This window comes from Solanum pennellii, chromosome 3 (assembly GCF_001406875.1).
Source record: "Solanum pennellii chromosome 3, SPENNV200".
NCBI lineage: Eukaryota > Viridiplantae > Streptophyta > Magnoliopsida > Solanales > Solanaceae > Solanum > Solanum pennellii.
The window spans coordinates 70,725,823-70,750,851 of NC_028639.1; the positions used below are offsets into that span (position 1 = coordinate 70,725,823).

The 25,029-nt window shown below is 34.0% G+C and overlaps 3 protein-coding genes across 9 annotated transcripts; 1 reads left to right on the forward strand and 2 right to left on the reverse strand.

Moving 5' to 3' along the window:
• Positions 1-1,137: 1,137 nt before the first annotated feature.
• Positions 1,138-12,191, reverse strand: LOC107015433. 4 transcript variants are annotated; one of them, XM_027915369.1, is made up of 14 exons: positions 12,157-12,191; positions 11,793-11,857; positions 11,550-11,684; positions 9,000-9,128; positions 8,586-8,776; positions 7,231-8,512; positions 6,512-6,715; positions 6,135-6,316; positions 5,451-5,589; positions 5,206-5,373; positions 4,384-4,617; positions 3,886-3,990; positions 1,875-1,909; positions 1,138-1,785 (listed from the first exon to the last, which is right to left on the reverse strand). In XM_027915369.1, exons 6-14 carry the CDS (start codon positions 7,342-7,344, stop codon positions 1,404-1,406), a joined length of 1,563 nt encoding a protein of 520 aa, XP_027771170.1. In that variant the 5' UTR covers positions 7,345-8,512; positions 8,586-8,776; positions 9,000-9,128; positions 11,550-11,684; positions 11,793-11,857; positions 12,157-12,191; the 3' UTR covers positions 1,138-1,403. The 4 variants fall into 4 exon arrangements, with proteins under 4 accessions (XP_027771170.1, XP_027771172.1, XP_027771171.1 ...); XM_027915371.1 differs by lacking the exon at positions 12,157-12,191 and having other exon boundaries at positions 7,231-7,397; positions 8,440-8,512; positions 11,793-12,120; XM_027915370.1 differs by lacking the exon at positions 12,157-12,191 and adding an exon at positions 11,328-11,462 and having other exon boundaries at positions 11,793-12,120.
• Positions 12,192-14,246: 2,055 nt separating this feature from the next.
• LOC107013798 (protein transport protein Sec61 subunit beta-like) lies at positions 14,247-14,939 on the reverse strand. Its single transcript, XM_015213675.2, has one exon. It carries the CDS (start codon positions 14,858-14,860, stop codon positions 14,531-14,533), a length of 330 nt encoding a protein of 109 aa, XP_015069161.1. The 5' UTR covers positions 14,861-14,939; the 3' UTR covers positions 14,247-14,530.
• Positions 14,940-15,949: 1,010 nt separating this feature from the next.
• Positions 15,950-24,827, forward strand: LOC107012245 (vesicle transport protein SFT2B). 4 transcript variants are annotated; one of them, XM_015212035.2, is made up of 8 exons: positions 15,950-16,125; positions 17,420-17,502; positions 18,687-18,834; positions 18,923-18,976; positions 19,093-19,166; positions 19,666-19,783; positions 20,618-20,676; positions 24,266-24,827. In XM_015212035.2, the coding sequence occupies exons 3-8, from the start codon at positions 18,736-18,738 to the stop codon at positions 24,342-24,344; spliced, it is 483 nt and encodes a 160-aa protein (XP_015067521.1). In that variant the 5' UTR covers positions 15,950-16,125; positions 17,420-17,502; positions 18,687-18,735; the 3' UTR covers positions 24,345-24,827. The 4 variants fall into 4 exon arrangements, with proteins under 4 accessions (XP_015067521.1, XP_015067522.1, XP_015067520.1 ...); XM_015212036.2 differs by having other exon boundaries at positions 17,457-17,502; XM_015212034.2 differs by lacking the exon at positions 17,420-17,502 and having other exon boundaries at positions 18,676-18,834.
• The last annotated feature ends 202 nt before the right edge of the window (positions 24,828-25,029 follow it).

A 25,029-nucleotide genomic window follows, 5' to 3' on the forward strand; every position in this document is an offset into this window, starting at 1 on the left:
TCAATTATATTCTTCATCAGTAAATCAAAAATGTAAAACATTGTTCATGTATTGTTTGATCTTAAACATTTAATAGAAGTGTTTACATAGATTCTTTTGTATTGTTTGATGAAGTATCTATTATAGTCTCTTCTAATTTTAAACATAATTAAATAAATGTTAATTAAAGAACAAAGATCTAAAGTCGACCAATCATTATAGGCGTATGACTTAAGTTATATTTATATTTGAAAATATTATAAAATATATTTATATATTAAATTTAGTATATTTTTAATATATAAATTATATTTACATATACCTAACATTATTCATTCAGGCTCGGGAATTTTTTGAATTATTTTGTGAATTAAACAGATCATTTCTATTGTTTGGGACTGCTATACATTTAAATAAAAGTTCACGATTTCATTTGAAAAATAATATAAATCAATTCGGTTAGGTGCGATCGATTTTTCATATTCTTTTTAACACCCCAAGCCCCAAGGTGTGAGTGCAGTTTCAGTTTCATGATGATATGTTGGATTTATGACATGGTAGCTTTGTTTGATATTACTCTTTTAAATTTATCTAGTTGGATTTTACTCTCTTGATATTTGGCATTTGTCAATAAGATTTGTATTCCTTCGCATCTTTAATCAGATATCTTGTTTGAGTCTTAAGCATTGAACTTGGTTTATTTGACCGAAGGGTGCAATAGAACTTGAAGGAGAGGAATAGATTTCTGGTCTATAATTTTGACAAATGAGGACCGTTATTGGGAAATATCTTCTTGGTCGATATCAAAGAAGTTGACATCTGGAGCTTCTTCTTTCCCTTTAAAATAAAAGGCGGTGAAGTCCATCCTAAAGTTTCAAATCTACATCCAACAACAGAGTTCCTGATGAGAACAAGTTGTAAGAGGTTGAAAGAAACCTTAAAGAAGGATGTCAAGATGACAAACAACATAAGATATATAATATATTCACAAACTAGAGTGATGCTTTTGGGTAGGAAATTTAAGCAACGCAACATAAGATATATAGGTTTTCCTTTTCCTTCTCTTGGATATTATATTTTGGCCTTGTGAGTCCCTACGTAGGATGTAACTTGTCATGCCTTACTGCATAACTTGTAAAATATTATGATACAAAAATATTCAAAAGAAATGCTAGAGTTCATTGCGCATAATCAGGTGATGACAAAGGAAAGATTCAGCACATTAAATGTAGGAAAATTCTATGTGCGTCTGCAATGCAATTTACATGTATGTTAATTCACACTGACACAAAATATCAATCAGATTGTTTGAAGAGACCTAAATATCGTTGGAGCAAAGGATCGGTGACAAAAATGTTATGTGTTTGATAAAACGAATGTTAATAAACTCATTCCACAGAGAAATTGATGTCTTGCTCCACAATTCAACAAAGAAGGATATCGATATCCATGTGTAACCTTTTCTCCATATCCTCTTCTTTTGAAATCTCATCCAGATACTGCTGCAGCCAAGCTACATCAAGCTCAACTTCCACGGCAGTAGAGACAAAAGATTTCATCTGTTTGATTGATGAAGAACCAACATCACCAGCTTTCAGCCTCTTTACGACATCACAAACTAGATCAAGAAGGGAAGCTCTGGTAGCCAATGATTTGTAGTGACAATTGACTGCAATGTCACCATACTTGGCAAAAATGGCAGTCAATATGGGAGCACTGCTAACTTCTACTTTATAGCCATGCACATCCACCTTGACCCCTTTATTTCGGCGCCCTCCTTTTGGAGTTAAATTATCCTGCTTGGTCCTACAGCAACACAAAAAGAATACGTTGTTCAGCTCGAATTACATTCATTATTATGCAAATGGGGTCTAAATGTGATATTAATAACTTACGTTGTTGGAGGAGCCAGAACATCAGCTGCTTTCCCCTGCCAAATTTTAGAGCATAGAAAGGTGTTATGAGATAAATACTAAGTTTTTAGATATCTATCGATTCGCCATGCATGCTTTCTAGGTTCTCTCCCTCATCTAAACTTCTGCAGCAGTTTTCCATTCACAATGACACACTTGAACACTTTTAGAGACCAAAATGGTTGTCGTGCAGGGTGAAAATGACTAATAACTCACATTTAGAACCAGTTTGAGCTTCAAACAAGGTAGAGGAAGAATAAGGGGTAGAACAAACACTTTACTTGAATTTACATTTTATTCCAAAACATTCACTTTAGTAAGCACTTACTGAAAGTAGGTTAATATTAATAACTGAAAGCCAGATCAAATTAAGGACAACAGATGTTTACCTCTTCTTGTGATGGCAAGTACATCCTCCTTTTACGTCGTTTACGTTGTTTTTTACAGGCTTTGGGAAAATTGATTTCTTTAGTGTTTGAGAAAGAACTCAGTACCTGCAGAGATCAATTTATGTACATAATAAGTCCAAATTAAGGGTAACTTAAATACTTTACTTGAGTCGACAAAACTTTCGAAATGAGGACATTCACTTCAATGTAATCACTTATTGAAGGTTTTCTAATAAAATTAAATAAGCCAGCTCTAATTAATGATACTGAAATAAATGTTGACCATTTCTTCTGATAGCGAATTCTTACTTTTACATTGTTCTTTAGAGGTTTTGGAAAAATTGATTTCTTTGGGGATTGAAAAGGCAGAGCCCAATTCCCGCACAATTTAATTTATGTATATAATAAGTCCAGAACTAAGTGGCAGAAATAAATTATCATATACTTAAATACACAATTTCTTAGATGAGTTCAGTCAATAAATGCTAACTGTTTGATTTACCTCAGCTCTTATATTTGATCTCCTTTCTATACTTGTCCAAGCATCGGCATATCCTCCTTCTGCTTTATTCAAAAGAATAGGTTTCCAACCTCTTTTCTTTGAAGTTTGAGCAGCTTCTGGATCTACTGCTTCTTTGGCTGCTTCTGGTTCCTTTAACGATGAAACTGTCTCTAGAACAACGTCATCGTTCTTATGCGCAGCATGTGGTGAAAGCTCTTGCGGAGCACTTTCCACCTGACAAGTGTGCAGCACAGGAAGAATTCACATCATTACTATAAATCCAGAACAAATATCACTTATTATCTGTGAAGTTACCTTTACTTATCATACCTTTATATCAACAAATAATCAGCAAAACAAGAGCTTCTGACCTATCTCGTAAAGGACGTTAAAGTTTTATCTTTCTCAAGCTAGTCTAAGAATGACTGAATGATTGGTGGAAAACTACATGTGTACACATTCCTGAGTTTGGAAAAGTAGAACTTAAGAGAAACGTGGGAAGTTATAAAAAAAAAATGTAGCACATTGTATAATGATTCATGATAAATTCTCGCAGCTGATACTACAGATTGCCTTCTAGGCATTAACAAGGAAAGTCCAAGTCATCTTATTTGAAAGGTCAAACATGTCATTATTTTCTTTAGTGGAACTCATTGTTGACATCACGGATTACATTTTTCTTTCCTCTTCTATTTTCTGAGTATTAAATTTCTTTCTTTTCCCACCTCATTTTCCTAAGATTCTTAGATCTTCAGTTTTTCATGATCGGCTGATTGCATGTTTATCTACTTCCATTTCTTAGTAAATTAGGCAGAAAAGGAGAAGCATAGAATTATACAACTAAACAATCATAGATTTTTTAAATAAATGCAGAAATTACTTTGAATATCAGATAGACCCACCGTAGCTTTAGTTTTAATCGCCTCCCTCCAGATTATCAGTTTGAGCTTCAAACAAGGTAGAGGAAGAATAAGGGGTAGAACAAACACTTTACTTGAATTGACATTTTATTCCAAAACACTCACTTTAGTAAGCACTTACTGAAAGTAAGTTAATATTAATAACTGAAAGCCAGATCAAATTAATGATAACAGATGTTTACCTCTTCTTGTGATGGTAAGTACATCCTCCTTTTACGTTGTTTACGTTGTTTTTTACAGGCTTTGGGGAAATTGATTTCTTTAGTGTTTGAGAAAGAACTCAGTACCTGCAGAGATCAATTTATGTACATAATAAGTCCAAATTAAGGGTAACTTAAATACTTTACTTGAGTCGACAAAACTTTCGAAATGAGGACATTCACTTCAATAATCACTTATTGAAGGTTTTCTAATAAAATTAAATAAGCCAGCTCTAATTAATGATACTGAAATAAATGTTGACCATTTCTTCTGATAGCGAATTCTTACTTTTACATTGTTCTTTAGAGGTTTTGGAAATATTGATTTCTTTGGGGATTGAAAAGGCAGAGTCCAATGCCCGCACAATTTAATTTATGTGTGTAATAAGTCCAGAACTAAGTGTCAGAAATAAATTATCATATTCTTAAATACACAATTTCTTAAACGGTTCAGTCAATTAATGCTAACTGTTTGATTACCTCAGCTCTTATATTTGACCTCCTTTCTATACTTGTCCAAGCATCGGCATATCCTTCTTCTGCTTTATTCAAAAGAATAGGTTTCCAACCTCTTTTCTTTGAAGTTTGAGCAGCTTCTGGATCTACGGTTTCTTTGGCTGCTTCTGGTTCCTTTAACGATGGAACTGTCTCTAGAACAACATCATCGTTCTTATGCGCAGCATGTGGTGAAAGCTCTTGCGGAGCACTTTCCACCTGACAAGTGTGCAGCACAGGAAGAATTCACATCAGTACTATAAATCCAGAACAAATACCACTTATTATCTGTGAAGTTACCCTTACTTATCATACCTTTATATCAACAATTAATCAGCAAAACAAGAGCTTCTGACTATCTCGTAAAGGACCTTAAAGTTTTATCTTTCTCAAGAACTTAAGAGAAACGTGGGATCAAAGTTATAAAAAAACTGTAGCACATTGTATAATGATCCATGATAAATTCTCGCAGCTGATACCACAGATTGCCTATTAGGCATTAACAAGGAAGGTCCAAGTCATCTTATTTGAACGGTCAAACATGTCATTTTTTTCTTTAGCGGAACTGTCATTGTTGACATCACGGATTACATTTTTCTTTCCTCTTCTATTTTCTGAGTATTAAATTTCTTTCTTTTCCTAAGATTCTTAGATCTTCAGTTTTTCATGATCAGCTGATTGCTTGTTTATCTGCTTCCATTTCTTAGTAAATTAGGCAGAAAAGGAGAAGCATAGAATTATACAACTAAACGATCATAGATTTTTTAAATAAATGCAGAAATTACTTTGAATATCAGATAGACCCACCGTAGCTTTAGTTTTAATCGCCTCCCTCCAGATTAATTCAACAACTTCTGAATAGTTGTTAAAGGAAATGCCAAGGTCCGTCACTGCCTTTTGAAGATATGGATAGAGTTTGACAGCACTTTCTTGAAGAACTTTCTCTCCCAGAACATAGGAACGAGGTGAAACATTCTAAACCAAAATAAGACGTCATTAAAAACAATGAGAAAGATATATAAATAAATAAACTAATAGAGGAAATGCAATACCTGATTTTCCTTCTTTACACTACTTATGAGGATGCTCACAAGGGTGTTCAGAAGCTGCATTGGAATATCTTCACTCTCTTTTATTATCATGGTCATTATTTCTTTGATGTTCATGAATACTTCATCAGGGTGGTCCGGCCTTAAAATAGGGAAAGAGACAAAACAGTTGTCAGCCATTCCCCAGGAAAAAAAAAATGGCAAACTGAGAAACTGGTAGTCTTTGAATGTTTTGAAGGAAAAAAGAATCTGGTAGACTTTGGCATGCTATGCACCATAGCATATAATTTCATTTATGCTACATTGAATATAAGAATAGCCACGGCGAATATACCACTTCTCCTGGTCTTTCAGCCATTACTTCCTTCCTTTTTTACTTTTCAAGTGTACCAACCTTATTTAAGATTGAAAGTTCCGTCTGGAGCAAACCCTTTGGGCCAACGCAACCTTCGGAACTTGGGGATGATGGGCCCTCTCCTCTATCCTTCTCTACTTAAATATTGGATTTAGTTCACTTGAGGAAGGACTCAAACATGTAACCTAAGACACAAGTCCCTCAACCGGTGCCTGTTGAGCTCATCCCTGGGGGCTTAACTCAATCCAACATTTGATCCACAAATACTAGCAAAGTTTTCAATTCCTCTTACCTTTAGGAAAATTATGAATGTATCATAATTGGAGGTATACCTTATACTATTTAAAAAATATTGAAACATCTGAACAATCAATGCATCTAATTGGAGATCCAACATCAGCACGCACGTTTGGTACTTAGCAAGAACTTCAATAATTGAGACAGCCTTTGAATAACAGCGACCCTCCAAGCAAGACAATTTCCCAAATGCCAAAACTGCAAGCTTAAAAAAGTCCTGCCCGCCATTGAGCAAGAAACCAAACCAAGAGTACTTATAAATACTATTCATGCATCCAACAAAATCATATATGCATAACTACACTACAGAATCTGAACCATCAATTAAAAAGCAAAACAGCATAGTTAGAAGAGAGACTGGCAACACATCTGACTTCCAATTTCAATAAAGAAGACTGTGAGTTGTACTTGCCTCAAGTCTAGCATCATTATATGGTTGATCTGGAGCTGTAATTCTAATGATCTCACTCATGGAAGATGCAACTGATACCTTCACATCTATGTCAGGATGCTGTAGAACTCCATCTGTAACCAGTGCTTCCATTGCAGGCTGAATAGCATCTCGCACCGATACTGGGGGAACTTGCTTCACCATTGACAAAAGATGCTCCAAGTTCTGAAAATTGCATACCAAAAAGAAGTGATTGAACATTGTCAAAAACATTGGAAATGCTTCTCTGGATAACAAAGAGATCTAGATCATAATTCATGAGATCTGTTAGAAATAAAGAATGATAAAGTTCTAAACAAAATCACAAGGTCAAACATATCTCTCTCTCTCTCCAAAGTTTTATGTTCTTTCATCCATCAGGAGGCCTGATTATGTCCTTTAAACAACAAGAAGTGAACAAACACGACGAGATAATTGACTGCCAGATCAAGCAAATAAGCAATGTCACACGGGAAATCCCAATCTATGATAAAACCTATGTTGAAGCACAAGAAGAAAAGTTAGGCCAAGTTCTTTCAGAATAAACATGATTAAAGATGGATGGAATTGACTGATCTTTCTTCCCTAGTTATGTGCAAGGAACACGTTAATAATTGTAGATATCAAAACCCAATGAAAATCAACAAGGTTATGTACTTTTTGCTTATGACATTGAGGAATGAACAAGATAAGATTCTCACATCAAGTTTCTTCAGAATCTCCTCTTTAGAAGATGGGGGTTGCTGAAGTAGCTCATTTCCAACTTTACGCAGCCCTTTGATGCATTTCTCCTCAGAAACAGGAGTAAGATCCATGGAAACCGTTTCCTTTGTTCAAAGCACTCAAAGAACAAGAAGTAAACTGTAATCTGAAAACTAGGTTTTAAGATGCAAAAACCCTAAAGAAATTACAAGAGACAAAAGGGGAAAACCGCGATGCAGAAAGGCTCAAAAGTAACGCCAGTACTAGTATACAAAAGACAAGTAAAAGAGAGGCAGAGAGGAAAAGAGGGGAATGAATAATGGGCGCCTACAGCACAGGCAGCGCCAATCTGTCAACGATTTATTCAAAATCCCAACCTTTTGTGCTATTATGGAAAAAAATTCAATGTGTGTGAGTAGGACTGAGGTTGGCGTGAATTTTCAGGTTTTCCCTCTTAAAATTGAGTTTCAAATAAAAGAATTTGCCAAAAAGGGTCTACTAATAAATGCCCGCTTAGATTACAGTAATCTGTATAGATTCACTTCTTCTCTGCCCTTTCTGTGTTGCTTCTGCTATAAAAGTATTCGGCCAACATCTAAAGATCAAAAGAAATATAAAGGTGATAATAACAATAAGAAGCTCTCAGTCTCGGACTTTATTCGTTTTTATGTTGAAACTCAGATGAGTAATGTTTATGCTAGCAACTATATCAACTTAAGGATATAATAGGGAAGTAATCAAAGCAGAAAATTATACTCCGTATTGTAAATCTATCTAGATAATCAGAAATATAAATACATTTGCAGCAGGTCTTGCAATAGATTATGTAGTTGAATGCAATGTTAGACATTAAAACTGTTATAGCCTATTGAAATAATATCCGAGTATGTGAAATAAAGATTTGTTTTCTAAAAACGTAACAGGAATGGAAAAACAGATTACATCAAATTTGTTGCCACCAAGAACCTAGGGAGACCCACGTATTGAAAGGTTTAAAAAGGTAAGGGAATAAAGTCTTGGGTCCTGTTCAGAGACAAATCTAGTTGGACTGGTTTATTCAAAATCAGTGCTTTGAGTATGGATCCTGTGTGTATAAATTATAGAATTAAGACCCGTAGATATGATAAACTTACTGATAAGGATTACAAATATATTATTCACGTGCAGTACACACAAGTTGATTTTCTTGTAAACAATGTTTTCATCACCTTAGTGGCTGCCCACTCAATGACCGTGTTGTTATCATCCTATGCTTCCTTGATATCTCAAGAACATCAGACTCTGCATCCTAGATCGTGTTATACATTTCTTTAAGGGCATACTATTGTGGAAACTGAACAGTATAGCATAAAACCTGGGGAAGGGATTCAGCTCCGTGGATTTGCACTTGAATAGACATACAGTTGGCTGTAAAATCACTACACTTTGTAAAGATGTTATCAGACACAGGTGCAATGCCGGCTCTAATCTCGTAGCTACTGAGTATAGCATAGACATAGCATCTCCATATCTGGTTCAAAGAGCCCCAAGGACTAATCATCGGCCCTGGAGATCAGCAAATTATTAGAAATGATTATTCCAAACATAAGAGATCCTAACAGAAATGTGAAGGCAGCGAGCTAAGCAGATAGGTTAGACCTAATAAGCGGCAAATGAGTGTTTATATCAAATACAGATATACTAAACTCAGTAAGGTAAGAGAGAAAAAGTTAACTTTTAATTTACCTTACTAAACTCAGTAAGGTAAGAAAAGGGAAAAGGCTCTCACATCATGTTTCTCCATAAGCTCCTCCTTAGAAGATGGAGGCTGAAGCAGCTCACTGCCAACCTCAAGAAGTTTTTTGTTGCATTCCTCCTCAGACACAGAAGCACAGGCCAGGGGAATCATTTCCTTTTTCTAGAGCAAACGCAATTTAGAAAACAGGTTTTAAGTCTCAAAAACCGAAGAGAAATCACCTGAGGGCAAAGGGAAAAAACTGAAGTGTAGAAAAACCTAAAAGGTAACGCCAGTACTAGTTTGCAAAGGACAAGTAAGAGAGACGGAGAGAAAAACAGGGGTTATGTGAAAAATGGAGCACATACAGCACAGCGTACATCTGTCAATGAGTGAGTAGTTATTTTAGTGATGTTAAGGAACAATTTTCAATGTGAGTGAATAGGACTGAGGTTGTCTTAACTGCGTGAATTTCAGTTGCCATCTTCAAATTGAGTTTCAATTAAAGAAATTTGCCAAAAAGTATATACTAATAAATGCCCTGCTAAGATTACAATAATCTGTACAGTGGTGTACATATTTACTTCTTCTCTGCCCTTTTTGTGTGCTTCGGCTATGAACAAATACCGCCAAAATCTAAAGATCAAAAGAAATATAAAATTGCTGATAGCAATAAGAAGCTCTCAATCTCGGACCTTATTTGTTTTTATTTTAAAACTCGGATTAGTAATGTTTATTCTAGCAACTATCAACTATAGGATATAATAGGAAAGTAATAAAAGAAGAAAATTATACTCAGTATTGTAATCTATCTCAGTTATAAGAAATAGAAATACATTTCGATGTTAGTCCATGACACTAGAACTATTATAGCCTATTGAAAAAATAACCGAGTATACAAATCTTTATTATTATTTTTTTCCTTCTCAAAAAAGAAATAAAGATTTGTTTTTCTAAAAACATAACAGGAAACGGAAAACTGAAGAAATCAAATCTGTTGCCACCAAGAACCTAGGGGGTTAAGGAACTAAGTCTCAGGTTCTGTACAGAGACAAATCTAGTTAGGCTGGTTTAACGAAAATCACTGCTTTGAATTCGGAGCATGTATAAATTTTACAAAATTAAGATATGCATGTAATAAACTTAGGAGTCGTTTGGTAGAGTAACATACTAAATAGAGTGCATTAATGATGACTGATGCTTGCATTATAATGTTTGTACTAGTAATGCTTGCATTAATTGTACATAAATTATTTCTTAGGCATTGTTTGATTTGGTGTATTAAAAATAGCATTTATTTACAAAGATGTCCTTTGATGGAAAAGATGTAAAAAAATTGAGGGGTAATTGAGCCATTAACCATGCTAATGCATGTATAAATCCCTTGTATTACTTGTACCTAGAAATCCATGGTATTAGTAATACACTCTTCAATACACAATAGAGTGTATAACATGAACAAAGACAAACTTGTATCTATAAGATTATTCAAAATGCTTGGAGAAGCCCAACTGCAGAAAATCACATAGAATACCACACTCTAGATCACCTCTTCTTTAAATGCAGCGCAGAAAATTAGAGATTACTTTCCTGAAGTTGAGAATAGAATAGCACGAGTAAGTCACCTTTACACAAACGATATTAGCCCAACTTGTATGGACTATGGTCATGGTATCTTTACAGAAGTTATAGATTGGTTAATTTACCATCTCAATTTACATTTAAATCTAGGCTTATCCGTATAAGGTAAAATGTCTAAGGGGGAGATATGCATATGCCATTGCATCAGTACAAAGCTTCCAATTTCAGTGGTAAAGCTCTTAATGTGTACTGTGATAACAAGTAACAGGGCAGATATTCAAAGTACTTAACCATTGCACCTATACACAAAATCTTAAAACTTCACGAAAGTCTCAAATGTAAGAGTACGGAAACCTCAAATGATTTAACATTCACACTAGCAAATATAATCTTAAGAATATATCAATCAAGAACCACACGGAGCAAATGTTTACCAACAAAAGATTCAATATTAGAGGGCCCAGGCAAAAGTTTTTGAGATATCTACTGATGGGTTCAGTTATTGAAGGATATTAAAGCATATGTACAAACCTACATAGACTAGTTTTTTGCCTCTTTGGGATAACATTCTAAATAGTTTTATAGCATAATCTTTTTGTAGCTTATCAGCTTCCTGCTATAGCATAGACAATTGTAATGAAGCTGATGACAGCATCTCTTTTGTATACTTAGCATCTTCTTGACCTTTGACAAACTAAGAGAACAAGTCACCACATACATAGTAGCACCCTGTACCATACGCCCAAAATTGTTTGATAATTGTTCAAATTAAGCTGTATCCAGGAAAACTGCATGACATACTTTACCCAGAAATCAGAATGCTCTATTGACATTGGAATTCTGTTAGTCGCCGCCATAATGATACTTAAAAGAGAGAGTCTGGGTATGCTGTCGTCAGGGGTGGATCGACTTTTGAAGAAAAATAGTCCTTCTCAACTGAGGGTTAGTTTTAGAGACATGGTTTAAGGTCATTTTCAAGATGGTTGGAGTATAATATGAAAAAAGATATTGTATTTTGCTTACCTTGAGTCATTTATAGTAGTGCATCCCCTGTCTTTAAATCCTGGATTCGCCTCTGACTGTCATGGAACCCAAGCAATGAATTTGAAGGAGTTGAAGTGAAAGTGATACAATAGACAATATTTGTGACACCTTCAACTGAGAGTATTAGTATAAGTAAGTCAACTCAATCTTCTCAAGCAATTTAGAAAGAAATGGAAAATATGATGACAAACATGGAATCATTCATGAGTAAGTGATAATTACCTTCCCTTTCTTTAAATTTCAAGAAATATGATGAACATTTACAAGTTTCCACGTGATCTTTGTCCCTGCACAATGTAGAAAGTTACTAATAAAGAAATTTCAAGAATTGAAGTGAGTGTTGGTATCTTCAAACCCTAACAATGAATTGAGGCTCTACATATTAGAGCAAAAGTGATGAATAATAATGCAAATTTCCATAGTCAAGAATATGCACAATATAGAAACAGTACTAATAGAAATAAATAGTCCCATCATCAAAGTGAGGGGAGATATTGAAGAATCCAAGCAAGTGTTGCAAATGGTTTGAGAGTAAATGAGGAAGTACTTTTTTTTTCTCTAGTCTCCGCACACAGCCTTTACATACCTTTTGGCTTCAAAATCTCAGGCAATACTTTCACTTTGAGACAATTTCAAATACTCTCTCCATCCCATTTTATATGTCGATCCTTTTCTATACATAATTGGATCATAATATATGTTATTTTATGCTCTGTTCATCCGTTATTATTTGTCATGATTTCTATTTTCAGAGTCAAACTTTAAGAATTTTGATTAATATTTTAAGATGTATTTTTTCATCATATTGATATGCAAAAAATTGCAACTTATAGTACTTTTCATATAGTTTTTGAATATCTAATTTGTTTGTTTAAAATATTGAATTAATATAATCTAATTTTACCTTGAAAATTAGTTAATTTTGACTTTTGAAAAAACGTAACATGAACTAAACGAAAAGAGTAAAATTTATGCTTGATCATATTTTTTCTATTATATTCTTTAATAAAATAGTTAATTGATCTTGTCATTTGTTAATAAGTTATTTAAGAAAACATTAAATAAGGGTAGAAGAATTTATATAATTTCCTAATGTTAAAATGTGACATATAAATGAGACGGAGGGAGTATAATGATACTCCTCCTTTCTTTTGTCACTAAAAATATTTGTTCTAAAATATATTAGTCAGTATATCTTTGTTCTTTTAACTTTGGCTTTTGCATTAATTATTCCAGAATTTATATATATATATATATATATATATATATATATATATATATATGTGTGTAAAAGATTAAAGAATTACTATAAGAAAATATATTAGTTAAAAATATACTTTATTACTCTCTCTGTTTATATTTATATGTCATCTTTATTAAAAATAGATAGTTTTTTTAATGTTTGGAATTTTGCAAAAGTAATATATGACTGTTTTTTTAATTTTATTCCTTAGAGTCATTAGCATTGAAAGTATGAATTTAACCAATATAGGAAAATTAAATGATTAATTCATGTTCAAAGGTCAAATAATTAATTAAAATAAATATTTATTTATTGAAAATTTGAGTTCAAGAAAATATAAAATAAGAGTACAACGATAAACTTGCATACTTCTCTTAAGGGACGTAAATCTAAAATGCTGAAGTAATTTTTTCTTAATAATTGTGATAAATATTATTATGACAACTAAAAAGAAACGAAGAAAGTATTTTTTATGTCTTCTTCCTATGATTTACATGTCCAAAAGCTAATCTCAATCAACTTTGTTAAACGTTCCATGAAACCTTTCCTCTCCCAGCCATTTCGGGTTAAGAAGATGTGAAAGCGTGTTTATCTCTATAAGTCTATAAAAAAGATGCGTTCCAAGGTGTGAAGTGGGAGAGAAGGGATGTCACAATTGGGGCTTGAATAAAACGACCTTTTTATTTTTTATTTTTTTTAGTTTTTATATTGAAAAAGTAATAAGAATGAGAGTTGTTAAGTTTTTTATTATCCTTGAGTCGAGCTATTTTTCCGCAGGACCTCCCCTACAGTACCATCACTGCATTAGAGTTTAACCACCAAGTTCGGGATGGATTGGTGTGGTTCCTCTACGCGTAGAACACCAGAATATCGAACCATGAACGAAGAAAAGCATATTGACTAGTGATTGTGAGGCCCCAATTCTTGACTGGAGGGGACACCAAAGGCCTCTGCCCTTCCATCCCTCGAATAGATAGAGAGGGAGGGCAGAGCATTTACTGTGGGATTTGAACTTTAAAATTAATTAAGTGCGTTAAATTAAACTTGAAAAAAAACAACATAAATACAGATTGAAGAATACGAAGCAGAATGGAAAATAGGACAGTTTTCCAATTTGCTCTAGTCCAAAATCAATATAGAAAAATTAACGTACAAATAGAAAAATCAGTGCGTCCAAAATCAATTATAAGGCATGTGTTATAACTACGAACAATTAATTACAAGTGCCTGTGAATTGTGGTGATTGCTAAAACAAGAAGGCCTTAATCCCAAATTAATTAGTTATGGTCAGCTTTTTTTACTTCTCTGCGTATTCATAAATCATCATTCATCACTGATCACATATGAATCCAAATCTTCTTAAGTATTCAGGATTAACAATTCTTTGCGAAACATTGGCTGAATCATATTCATAGGCACATGAAAAAACATAAAAGAGAAACGAATAAATATATTAGCTAAAATGGATCGAAATTCCGAATTAATATTCCTTTTTCTGAACAAAAACTATGCATTACTGATTAGAACAAACAAAAAGCACAAAATTCCCAAGCTTCTTTTATCATCTTCCTGAGTCAAATTCAGCCATCTAAAACTAAAACGGAAACAAAACCAGCAAACGATCGTGAAACGAAAACTGAAATTAAAAACAACAAACAAACTAAATTTTTCCTGTATGATGTGGGTTTCAAAATCACCACGATCCGAAATCGAATAATCAGGCTCCGGAGACAGAGCCAGATCGGTAGCGGTAGAATTTGCCTAGGACATGGAGAGTAGTAACGAATCCGATGAAGCATAGGCTCATCACGAGGACGACAGTCGGGCTGATCTTCAGACCTGGAGAATCATCGGTATAGAAACGGAGCATGTTGCTAGCGTTGCCGGAGCCTACTACAGCGTTACCACCACCACCGCCCGCAGAGGAAGAAGCACCGAGCCTGCGTCGTCGCATACCAGCCGTAGCGGCGGCAGAGCCACGGGGTGCGGCGGTCCCTGGGCGAGTGGTGGAGGAGGAGGTGGATTGGGAAGAAGAGCCTCGCGCCATTATTTGGGGTGGTTGGTTATGGGAGAGAAAGTGTTTAAGAGTGATTATTATGATGAAATTTGAGGAAATGATGAGAGAGAGTGGGGTCAAAGCGTAATTAAATGGGAAATCAGGGTGGTTAAAATGACGCATGAGTTTGATTATTTTTTTTTATTTGGCGTTCGAAGTTCATGTCTAAAGCTTTGACTAAATTCAAATTATACACTGTAGAGTTTATTTGAGGTAAAACTTTCAACAAAATTTTTATTATATTCGAGGCTCAAATCCAAAATCTTAAAGAATTCCATCATTGTACCACGACAATTTTCTTAGACAAGTTATCTTCTTCCTAGTTGTACCTTTTTTCTGTTCATTTGAATAAGTTTTCTTAAACTTGTACATGTGTTTATCTAATATTTTTATATTCTTGGGACTGTGATATTTATGAACAGACTCTTGCAACAATTCGTTTGGCAAAACTTACTTGGAAGAAGCTATCATTATTTCTCGAGAAAAAAAAATATTAGGGAAAATAAATAAATTATTTTTTATCTGGAAGGGTTAAATCTTATTTTTGAAAAAAATTTCGGAAGAACTTATCTTCATTTGAATAATAACTTCTATTGATATATTGTTTAAATCCTTTTTTTTAAAAAAATAAATAATAAGCACATTTAAAGAAAACAAATAATCTTAGAGATTTAGTGTTTAGACATATAAATTACATTTTAATATTCATATGTGTATTTTTAATTTTTAGATTTTGACATCTCAATTTTAATGCACATTTTAATATTCAGTCATTCATATACAAAAGTCTTAGATTTAATGAAAACAAATGAGGCATTATTACATCACCCGTTCACTTAGCATATCGATATTTAGTGAGTTGGTCATTATTACAATATGTGTTCACTTTTACTTGCTATTTATTTTTATTTATCATTTTTGATATATCAAGAAAATAAAATCATTTATTTTCATATTTTATCTTTAACATTTAATAGTATTTTCCAAATTATTTTTTAAAATCTAATTAAATATCATTTAATAAATAATATAATAAAATATTTAGATCAATAATTTATTAAAAGTGAACAAAGCGAGTATTTATAAATTACAGAAGCGACCTCTCTGCCTTCAACGTGAGGAGAACTCAAAAGTTTATCAATAATTCTTAAAGAATAAGGGCATACAGTGGCCATACCTCATAGATACCTGTCCATCAGTATTCAAGAATTGTGGAAATTTATCAAGATTTCAACTTGAAATTTGTTTTCAATTAGGTAATTTCTCTACCATTACTCGAATTCAATCATAGATTACATATTTGGGAGGTGTTATAAAGTGGTAGTCACCATTTGATTTGAATTCCATTCAAGCTCTTGAAATGGGTCTGGTTAATTAGGGTTCTTGAGAAGGGGAAAAGATGAAATTATGATAAAAGCTGGAGTTTTTGGGTGTTTCTATGGATGGGGCAGATTTAGTATCGAACTTTTGTAAGTTAAAAATAAAAAATTTGATCCAAATGATTGTTAAGGAACTTGATTGGGTTTGAACATAAGTGAATAATTTTGGGGTAAATTATTAATTGATGCAAGTAAACATTATTTTTGTAGTAAAATGTTGCCCTATTGTATGATAAAAGGTAATAGTAGCCTATGTAAAGATTCGATTAGCTAGGAAGGTACCAAAGGTATGTAAAGCTAAAACCTTCTTCGCCGTTAAGGCACAACCTTACTTATTCACTTGTCTCTCCTAAAAGAGTCAAAATATTATAGTTTACTTGATATATGTGAATATGTCCTCCACTTTCTACATGCCAAATACAGGACAATGTGTCTAATATGGTAAAATATCTATATTCTCGTCCCACTTTAACTTTCTTGTCTTCACGTTTTACGTCTATTTATTGAAGTCACAATATTCATATTACTCCTTCGAGTTGAGTACTCGTAATGTTTTGCATGACTGTAAGTGTCTTCAATCGAAATCCTTATAAGTCAAGTGGTATATCTGTCACGTGTTATATATGAGAATAAATGGCCATAACACAGATCCACTTGTATATTTGATTTCACTGGCAACATAGGCATAAAATAAAACTAAGAACGAACACTATCATAATTAGATAGCATGATTAAAGAAGTCAACTGTTATATAAATATTATACTTGAGAGGAAAAATGATTTTATCATTATCTACTTGTCATAGGCCTTGAAGGAATCACTTGATAAATTCTACCCTTACCGGGGGAGGGTATTCATAGGTTTTACTTGACACATATGCGTGATGTGATTCTGTACACATGATTGAGGCCAGACCATTATAATGAGCCTAAAGATTGTGGTGTACTCACCCTTGTGGCATCATTTGCATTTGGAGTTAGCTGGAATGTCATGTATTGGTTCCCTGACTCGAGCCAATATATGACACATATAGCCTGTGGGCAAGACCCTCACATGCGAACCCACAATGGGCGCCCTTGTGTCAGACCTCGATTAAAATTATGTGTATGAAATCATAATTTTGAGTATTTATGCAACACATGCCATATATTAACATAGATCCTCTTTTTAGGCCATCATGTGACCATTTGTATTAAAAATTGCCACAGGACACCACTTAGGCAAACTATCTGGTGATCTAAAATAACGAACAAGGTATAACACATTATATGTTAAGCTAATGAAGTTATTCATGAGTTTAATTTCATATTGAAGTTTCTGATTGTCTATCCATAGTTGTTCATCATTAGCACTTTGGAGTATGATATGCTAATAAGATTAGTATATAGGTTAGAGTTCAATATTGTATATTTGTTACTTGTACGCTCATAAGTCTTTCATTTTGAAATCTGATCCATATGATCATCCATATGTGCCTACATATTCTGTCTGCTTTACATACCAGTATATGTTTTATATGTACTGATGTCCCTATGTTCGGGGGCGCTGCATTCTGTGAATGCAGTACTAGGTTTACAGGCTAGCAAACTTTCATGTTAGGAACCCACTATATATTCAACAATGCAGTTGGTGAGCTCCCCATATATCTGTAGAATGCAGCACTAGGTTTACAGGCTAGCAAACTTTCATGTTAGGAACCCACTATATATTCAACAAACCAGTTGGCGAGCTCCCCATTTTCTGGAGCAAATGGATGTCAAGTACTCTTTATTCATACTTATAATTATAATTTGGGTATGTCGATGCCCTGCTTGATCATACGTCATTGTATAGCTACAAATTCTATTACAGACTTCATGGAGAATGTAATTATCTTGTGTAGTAATAGTCTCAGTTGTTTATTGAAGTTGTACGGCTAGATGTACAATATTGTTTATGTATAGTCCTTTATTATTTGTCTTATGAATAGTAGTTTCTCTCCACTTAGTACAGGTCAATTGTATAACATGTGGTCATAGGTTTCTTGTCAGCTCTTCTTGGCTCGGGGCTTGACAAAATGGTGGGGAGTTAAAAGAGATGGTAGTAAGTATAAAAAAAATTGAAGAGAGAGGTGGGTGTAGGATTTTTCTTTCCCATTTTTGTGCAAAACAGACTTATGGCTATTATATGCCAATTCTTTATACGCTTTTATTTGTTAAATATTTATTTGGTGCCAATTTTATCTAAGAGTATATATGTGCCAATTCCTCTAAAAATAAACAAAAATTTGGGGACGACCAAAAGTGCACAATATTGCAAACAACTATTAGTGTTCCATGCGAAAGCTAAAGGATTATTTTGAGTCTTAACCCAAGAATAAGGGACTATTTTGGACTTCTTCTCAAGGATTTATCATTGTGCTCTGATTATTTGCAATAATTTGTTGAGATTTCTGGTAGGGTATAAGGTATTGATGATCCGCTGAGTAATAACCCAACTCTCAACAAAATGTGGAGGCTAAGTGAATCCATTTTGGGGGAGAATGAAGAGCAGCAAGATAATCTGTTTGGTGACCAAGAAGCCCTCTGCTCTGTGTCCCCTTTACAGGTATTGTTTTTATGGACAAGATCCAATTTTTTTCTCCTAAAACCCAAGGTGATGATTTATGGTGACTTTCTGGATTTTGATTGAGTAGAGAGTTTATGGTTTCGCGGCTTGTCTGCTCGCCGGCTTTATTTGTATGTTCCTGGTATGATCACTTATTCAGTTGCTGTAATCATTCTACTGCTGTTTTTTATGACAAATGCGTCAGCTGATTGTTGTTTTTCCCTTTATGACCACTTATTCCCATGTCTTATTCTGCAGTCAATGATTGTGTTCATCAAGCCCATCAAATTTGCCTTGTTATTTACTTTTGGCAACATGTTGGCCATTGGAAGGTATGCCATAATCTGCTTGTGTATAGAAATATGAATTGTTGGAACTAATTAACCATGCAGTTGGTTGTTACCATTTTAAAATTGTTAAAGATTCGGTTTTACTTCAACTCTGCATTGTGAAAAATGAATTCTCGCGGGATATATTGTTTTGAAGGAATCAATGAAGTGAAGGTAAGAAGAAGAAGTGCATTTTGAAGTCAAAATATGACTCTTTTCTCCATTTTCTTTCATTTCCCTTTATTTCCTCTCATTTCTAATTCTAGCCAATTTATTTCTATGTCTGGTTGCTAGAAGGTTGGGCTTAGAAATAGATATGTGTCTCTCAAACCAATACCAACAAATTGCTTTTGCACGGTGTTGCTCCAAATTTTCCAATTCTTCAAGTAAAACTAGTTTTTTAGTATCTTGGGTAGATTATGTTGTTGTATGTAAGCCATGTGTTTGAATTTCATTCATCTTACAGTTTATTGTGTTTTGAACTTGGATATTCTCATTGCAGCACAGCTTTTCTCATTGGACCTATGCAGCAACTTTCAATGATGATGGATCCAGTTCGTGCCTATGCCACATCCATGTATGTTGGATGCGTTGTTTTAGCTCTCATTTGTGCACTCTGGGTAAGTGTCTTTTCTATACAATGGGTTATCTGTTAGAGTGATCCTCTTCCTAAAAGATAGTGCTGAATTAGTAACATAAGATGGATTATATATTAGAGTTCACTTCCTCTGATATACTAGGAAAGCCCAGTACTCTTTTCTTTAATTTGCACTCATCCTTTTTGGGCATGTCACAACAATGCGATAATTAATTAACTGCAGTAGACATATCTTCTTCCTTGCCTAGTCTCCTTTCCAAGGTGAAGGTTATCCTGTAGGAGTCTTTTCTACGAGGAAGTTGTAGTTATAGGTAAATACATGTAGTGTTGTCTAACACAAGGAAAAATTCATTCTGCGTCCCAGTATCCTTTTTCCTTAGATATACAAGAGATCAACTGAACTCTCATTTCTTCTTGAGAGAAGATATCTAGAAAGTAGAAAGATATTATTATTATTATTATTATTATTATTATTATTATTATTATTATTATTATTATTATTATTGTTATTCTTATTCTTATTATTATTAGTATTATTGTTATTAGTATTATTTATGGCCGGTTTGACAAGAAATCCTCTCTTGATATGAGAAGAAGATGAACTTAGCGAGATAAATTTTGCTTAATAGTAGTTTCAAGGTGTCAATGTTGAAAATCTTATCCTAAAAGCGTATTATTTTCTTGCTATGTGATGCAAAACAGTGATGTCCCTTTTACTGTTCTTGTTGCTGCTTCACATGGTCCAAGTGTCAAAGATATATGTCACTGTTCACTCTACCTTGTTATGTTATGTGCACTGATCATTGTTATCTGAAGTACAATCTTTCTTTTGTTTATTGTTTACGTATTTCTGCAGATCCACAGTAAGATTCTGACTCTACTTGCAATCATATGCGAGATATGTGCCCTTGTCTGGTCAGTTGCTTAACTCCTTATCTATCTAGCATAGTTTTTCTTGCATGTACTGTTTTCTACAATCTACATTCTTTTTAAACTTTTAAGTTACATTTTAGCCCAAAAGTGGGATAGGAGATGACAGGGTTGTAGTGTAAGGATAAAACTGTGTTTCCATCTCGAATGTAAAGTTGAAATTCAAATTTAATTGCACAAATTACAGTAAGGAATTAAGGGGAAAATGTATTCATAAATATCTTATTTTGTGGTTTATAGACCTTTCTTGGTTGCTTGCCAACCAAAGCTGGGTCAGAAGTATCATCAAAAACTTGATTTTTCTTTAAGGATATCTCAACATGGTCATGGTAGTAGATGAGGTACGAAGACATTCATCAATTAATGCAAAGATAACACTGAGATCTGCTCAACACCTCTGTTGATGTTACATCACCACTTTCGCTTAGTAGTATACTTTTGATTATTTTATTTCAATATTTTATACATGTTCTTTGAACAACTTTTTTTGGTGCCTAAACCTGCCATACGTATGTCATGTCGGCCTGAAATTAGTTAATTTTAGGAAGTGCTGAAAAGGGTCTCCATCTGTGATTTCTTAGCACCCGTAGATCGGATGGTTTTATGCTTAAATAGGTAAAAGAATAGTGATAAGGGGTTGCTATATTAGGAGCACTTATATGTCAAAGGGAGGATGTAGGTGGTTTTTTTTTTGCTTTTTGAATGGTTGAGGTAGTCCAGGCCACTGGATTGAGGATGAACCGAAAACTGGAGATATGGATGGTTAAATTGCTGCTTAACAATGTTGAGATTCCATGATCAGGTTTTCTTAGTACATGCAGTAAATCTTAAGTATTCAGATTGATGAGTTAATTTTCAACTTCTGCTTTCAACTCATTGAAGCTTGAATTATTCTCAGTAATTTTGTAAGGAATGTTCAGACTCTGAGTTATCTAAAAAAAAAAGCATCTCTAAAATCTGGTTAGTTCATTATGGTCATGCCACTACATTTGGAAAACAAAAACTACTCTCATCGTTTTCTCAGTTCTCCTCACCTAACAACCGAACTTAGCTTCAAAGCTTGAACTGAAGGCTTTAGAAGCTAATTAATGCGTAGGCAGCACTGCATCGTCTGCTGTACCATTTTAGAGGAGAATTTGAGTTAAGAGACAAGTCCAAAATAAGGAAGTGACCAATCTTTTTGTGTGGAAGGCAACAATGAGATGGTAAAACTTTGAAGCTACTACATTAGAAAGGGTGAGAAAGGAATTGCTTCTGTTAACTTTAAAGAGTGTCTCTCTTGTCTGGCTCGATGTGAACGAGGTAGGTTGGTAGATGGGCAAAAGAGCAACACCCACCTGCAATTTGTGCAAAACTGAAAGCTTAACGCAACTGACATAGGTTATCAAGCAGCAACGGGAGCCGATGTTCTGTTTCCACCTTGTGGCGAATTAGACCAACAAAGAAAGCAACCTTAGTTTTTAAGGACTACATACTCCCCCTTTAATCAGATTTCAGTGTGCTACTAGTCATCGTTATTCTCCGCTAACCAGTTTATCTGCAGTTCACGATCATGCTTTATTTTCTTTTAACAACAACAACAAATCCAGTGTAAGCCACAAGTGGGGTTTGTCTAGTGTGTGCGCAATCCTTACCCTTACCTTGCAAAGATAGAGAGGTTGTTTCCGATAGACCCTTGTCTCAAGTAAAGCATATCAAAGCAGGTTTGATAGTAAAAGAATACAAAAATGAATGTCACTATGCCTAAAATAATGGAAAAGATAATGGTATCAACAAGTAATACAATAACTTAAATGAAGGAGACAAACACTAAAAATAAAATCAAAGAAAAATATATTAACAGAGGAGTTTTTGGCTAATATCATCCCTCAACTATGACCTATACTTAAAGTACATCCTTTTGTTATATAATTGAACAAAAAAAATCCTTGAACTATCCAAAAAGTTACGAGATTCATCCTTCTGTCTATTTTTTAAAAAAAAAACACCACCTCCAACAAAACTGAATGTGTCAAGTCAAATGAATATTTGTACACATGGTTAAGATAGTCAAGTCTAGTGATTTTTTTTTAGAAATTGAGATTTAAATCATATTCAGACAATATATTCAAATTCCAAATATTCTTGTAAAAATATGGTCAAATACTACTCCAACTTCAAATTTTCGAATACAATAATTATTTATTTTATTTTCATAATTAAACGCCTACGTAATTTCACGAAATTTCCAACATTTTTTAAAATAATTATTTTACATAATCTTTCTTACCATCGGAACCTACTGTATAAATATTTCAAAACTTATGTATTGTTGCAAGTCAATTTACTTGAGGATGCAAAAAGCATATAAATTGACAACACGCAAAATTTAAATTTCAAGAATGAAAGATTCATTTCCTATCCATATCCTTATTATTTTTAGGTAATTTTGATCTTCTTGTCGTGGCAAGACATGATCAAATTATTTTTTTATTGATTCAATTAGTTTCTTAACAAAAATAGATTGAAGGATGATTCTTGTTATTTTTCGTATAGTATAAGGATGTTTTCTGCTCATTTAGATAATATAAGGATGTACATTAGATTTGAGTCATAGTTGAGGGATGATGCTAGCTAATAACTCATTAAGAGAGTAATAGTACCAACATTGATAAGGAAACTAAACAACACTTGACTACCTACTAATCCTTTTTCCTGGTTATCGACCTACATATCCTCCTATCTAGGGTCATGTTCTTGATAAGTCAGGTGTGTCATGCCTTGTCTAGTCACTTCTCCCCTATACTTCTTCAACTAACTCTACCTCCCGTCAGACCCACTATAGCCAACATCTCACAACTTCTCATTGGGGCATCTCATCTTCACAGTTCACATGCCCAAATCATTTTTGCCTTGCTTCCTTTATCTTGTCCACCACAAAGGCCACTCTCACCTTGTCCAGAATATCTTAGTTCCCGATACTATCTCTTCTTGTATGCCACACATCCATCTCAGCATCCTCATTTCCACTACTTTCATCTTCTAGACGTGCGAGGTTTTGAGCGACATCTTTTTAAGTCTTGGTGGGACATCTTTATCACAATAGGCACGGATGTGAGCCTCCATGTCATCCACCTCTCTCTTGTACGATGTGTAACATCATCATCAATCTCTCATATGCTTGGATTATTGACCTAAGATACTTGAAACTTCGTCTCTTGGAAATGACTTGCGTATCAATCCTCACTACCACATCTGTCTCATGAGTTACGTCACTAAACCCATATCTCATACCGGCCCATCGCTCCTCTTCCTCTGCACACACGTCTATAAACAGTATACTTTACTCGATTTTGTAGGTCCTACTTAAGACAAAGTGGTGTTAGCTTGCTAGGTGATTCCTATACACTTTATGTAAAGTGATCTTGAAGAGGAAATTTTTTCTTGTTGACAGATATATGCACTTTATACTTCTTCTGAAAATTAAAGAAACTGAGGATTGAGAAAAGAATTTTTTCGAAAATGATCTGCGTGGAACTTCCCAACAACCGACCAGAGTTATCCTCACTATTTTGCTATATTGTCTGGTTTTCAGGTACAGTTTAAGTTATATTCCTTTTGCCCGTAGAATGGTTTCAAATGTCACAATCCGCCTTTTTGACACTGAAATCTAGTGGATTCAATGCGGAAGCAACATCACTCCAGTATATTTTTGAGTGCTGGACTCTAGTCTACTCAACTTGGAAGAGGTTCTTCCCTGCCGATTATTTTTGAAGAGATTTATAATTCTTTTTGGTTTTCATCTGATGACAGACGGAACCCCACTTTTCAATCAGGTGTGAATGAATTCGCTTGGACAGTTAATTTTTATGCTGACATAGGTTGTACCCTCTGGTTTCTTTTCATTTCGGAAAGTTATGGTTGCTTTCTTCTTTTGCTGCCCTGTTCACCTCATAGTTGCCCCTTTCCATGATTGACAAGTGATTTCATCCCTCGCCCTCACACATCAAATTTAAAATCATTGTTGAATCAAATCACACTCTTGATGTATATCTGTTCTACTTAGTTCTGTTGTCTTTCAACTTTGATATTATGTTTTGCATTATGAACAAATATATCTATTCTTTCTGATATATAGTTGCTTATATTTAAGGAAACTACATTGGGAATGACTGGATAATAAAAAAGGCCATGTTATTGTTTCTTAGTTGTTCGCTTATAAGATTTAGGAGGATGCTGAAATGATTATTCGCCTTTACTTATTACCCACCTGTACACTAGTTCATGTTTTCATGTGAATCCTTACAGTCGATATCATAATGCACCTATACACGAAGATGAAAAATGCCTTCCTTTTCT

Coding starts and splice junctions, on each gene's coding strand:
- LOC107013798 (XM_015213675.2), bottom strand. CDS start 14,860: ATGGCGCGAGGCTCTTCTTCCCAATCCACCTCCTCCTCCACCACTCGC.
- LOC107012245 (XM_015212035.2), top strand. CDS start 18,736: ATGTGGAGGCTAAGTGAATCCATTTTGGGGGAGAATGAAGAGCAGCAA. Junction 18,977..19,092: donor GCTTTATTTGTATGTTCCTG/GTATGATCACTT, acceptor CTTATTCTGCAG/TCAATGATTGTGTTCATCAA. Junction 19,167..19,665: donor AACATGTTGGCCATTGGAAG/GTATGCCATAAT, acceptor TTCTCATTGCAG/CACAGCTTTTCTCATTGGAC.
- LOC107015433 (XM_027915369.1), bottom strand. CDS start 7,344: ATGGATCTTACTCCTGTTTCTGAGGAGAAATGCATCAAAGGGCTGCGT. Junction 6,716..7,230: donor AGATTCTGAAGAAACTTGAT/GTGAGAATCTTA, acceptor TGCAATTTTCAG/AACTTGGAGCATCTTTTGTC. Junction 4,618..5,205: donor CGATTAAAACTAAAGCTACG/GTGGGTCTATCT, acceptor CACACTTGTCAG/GTGGAAAGTGCTCCGCAAGA.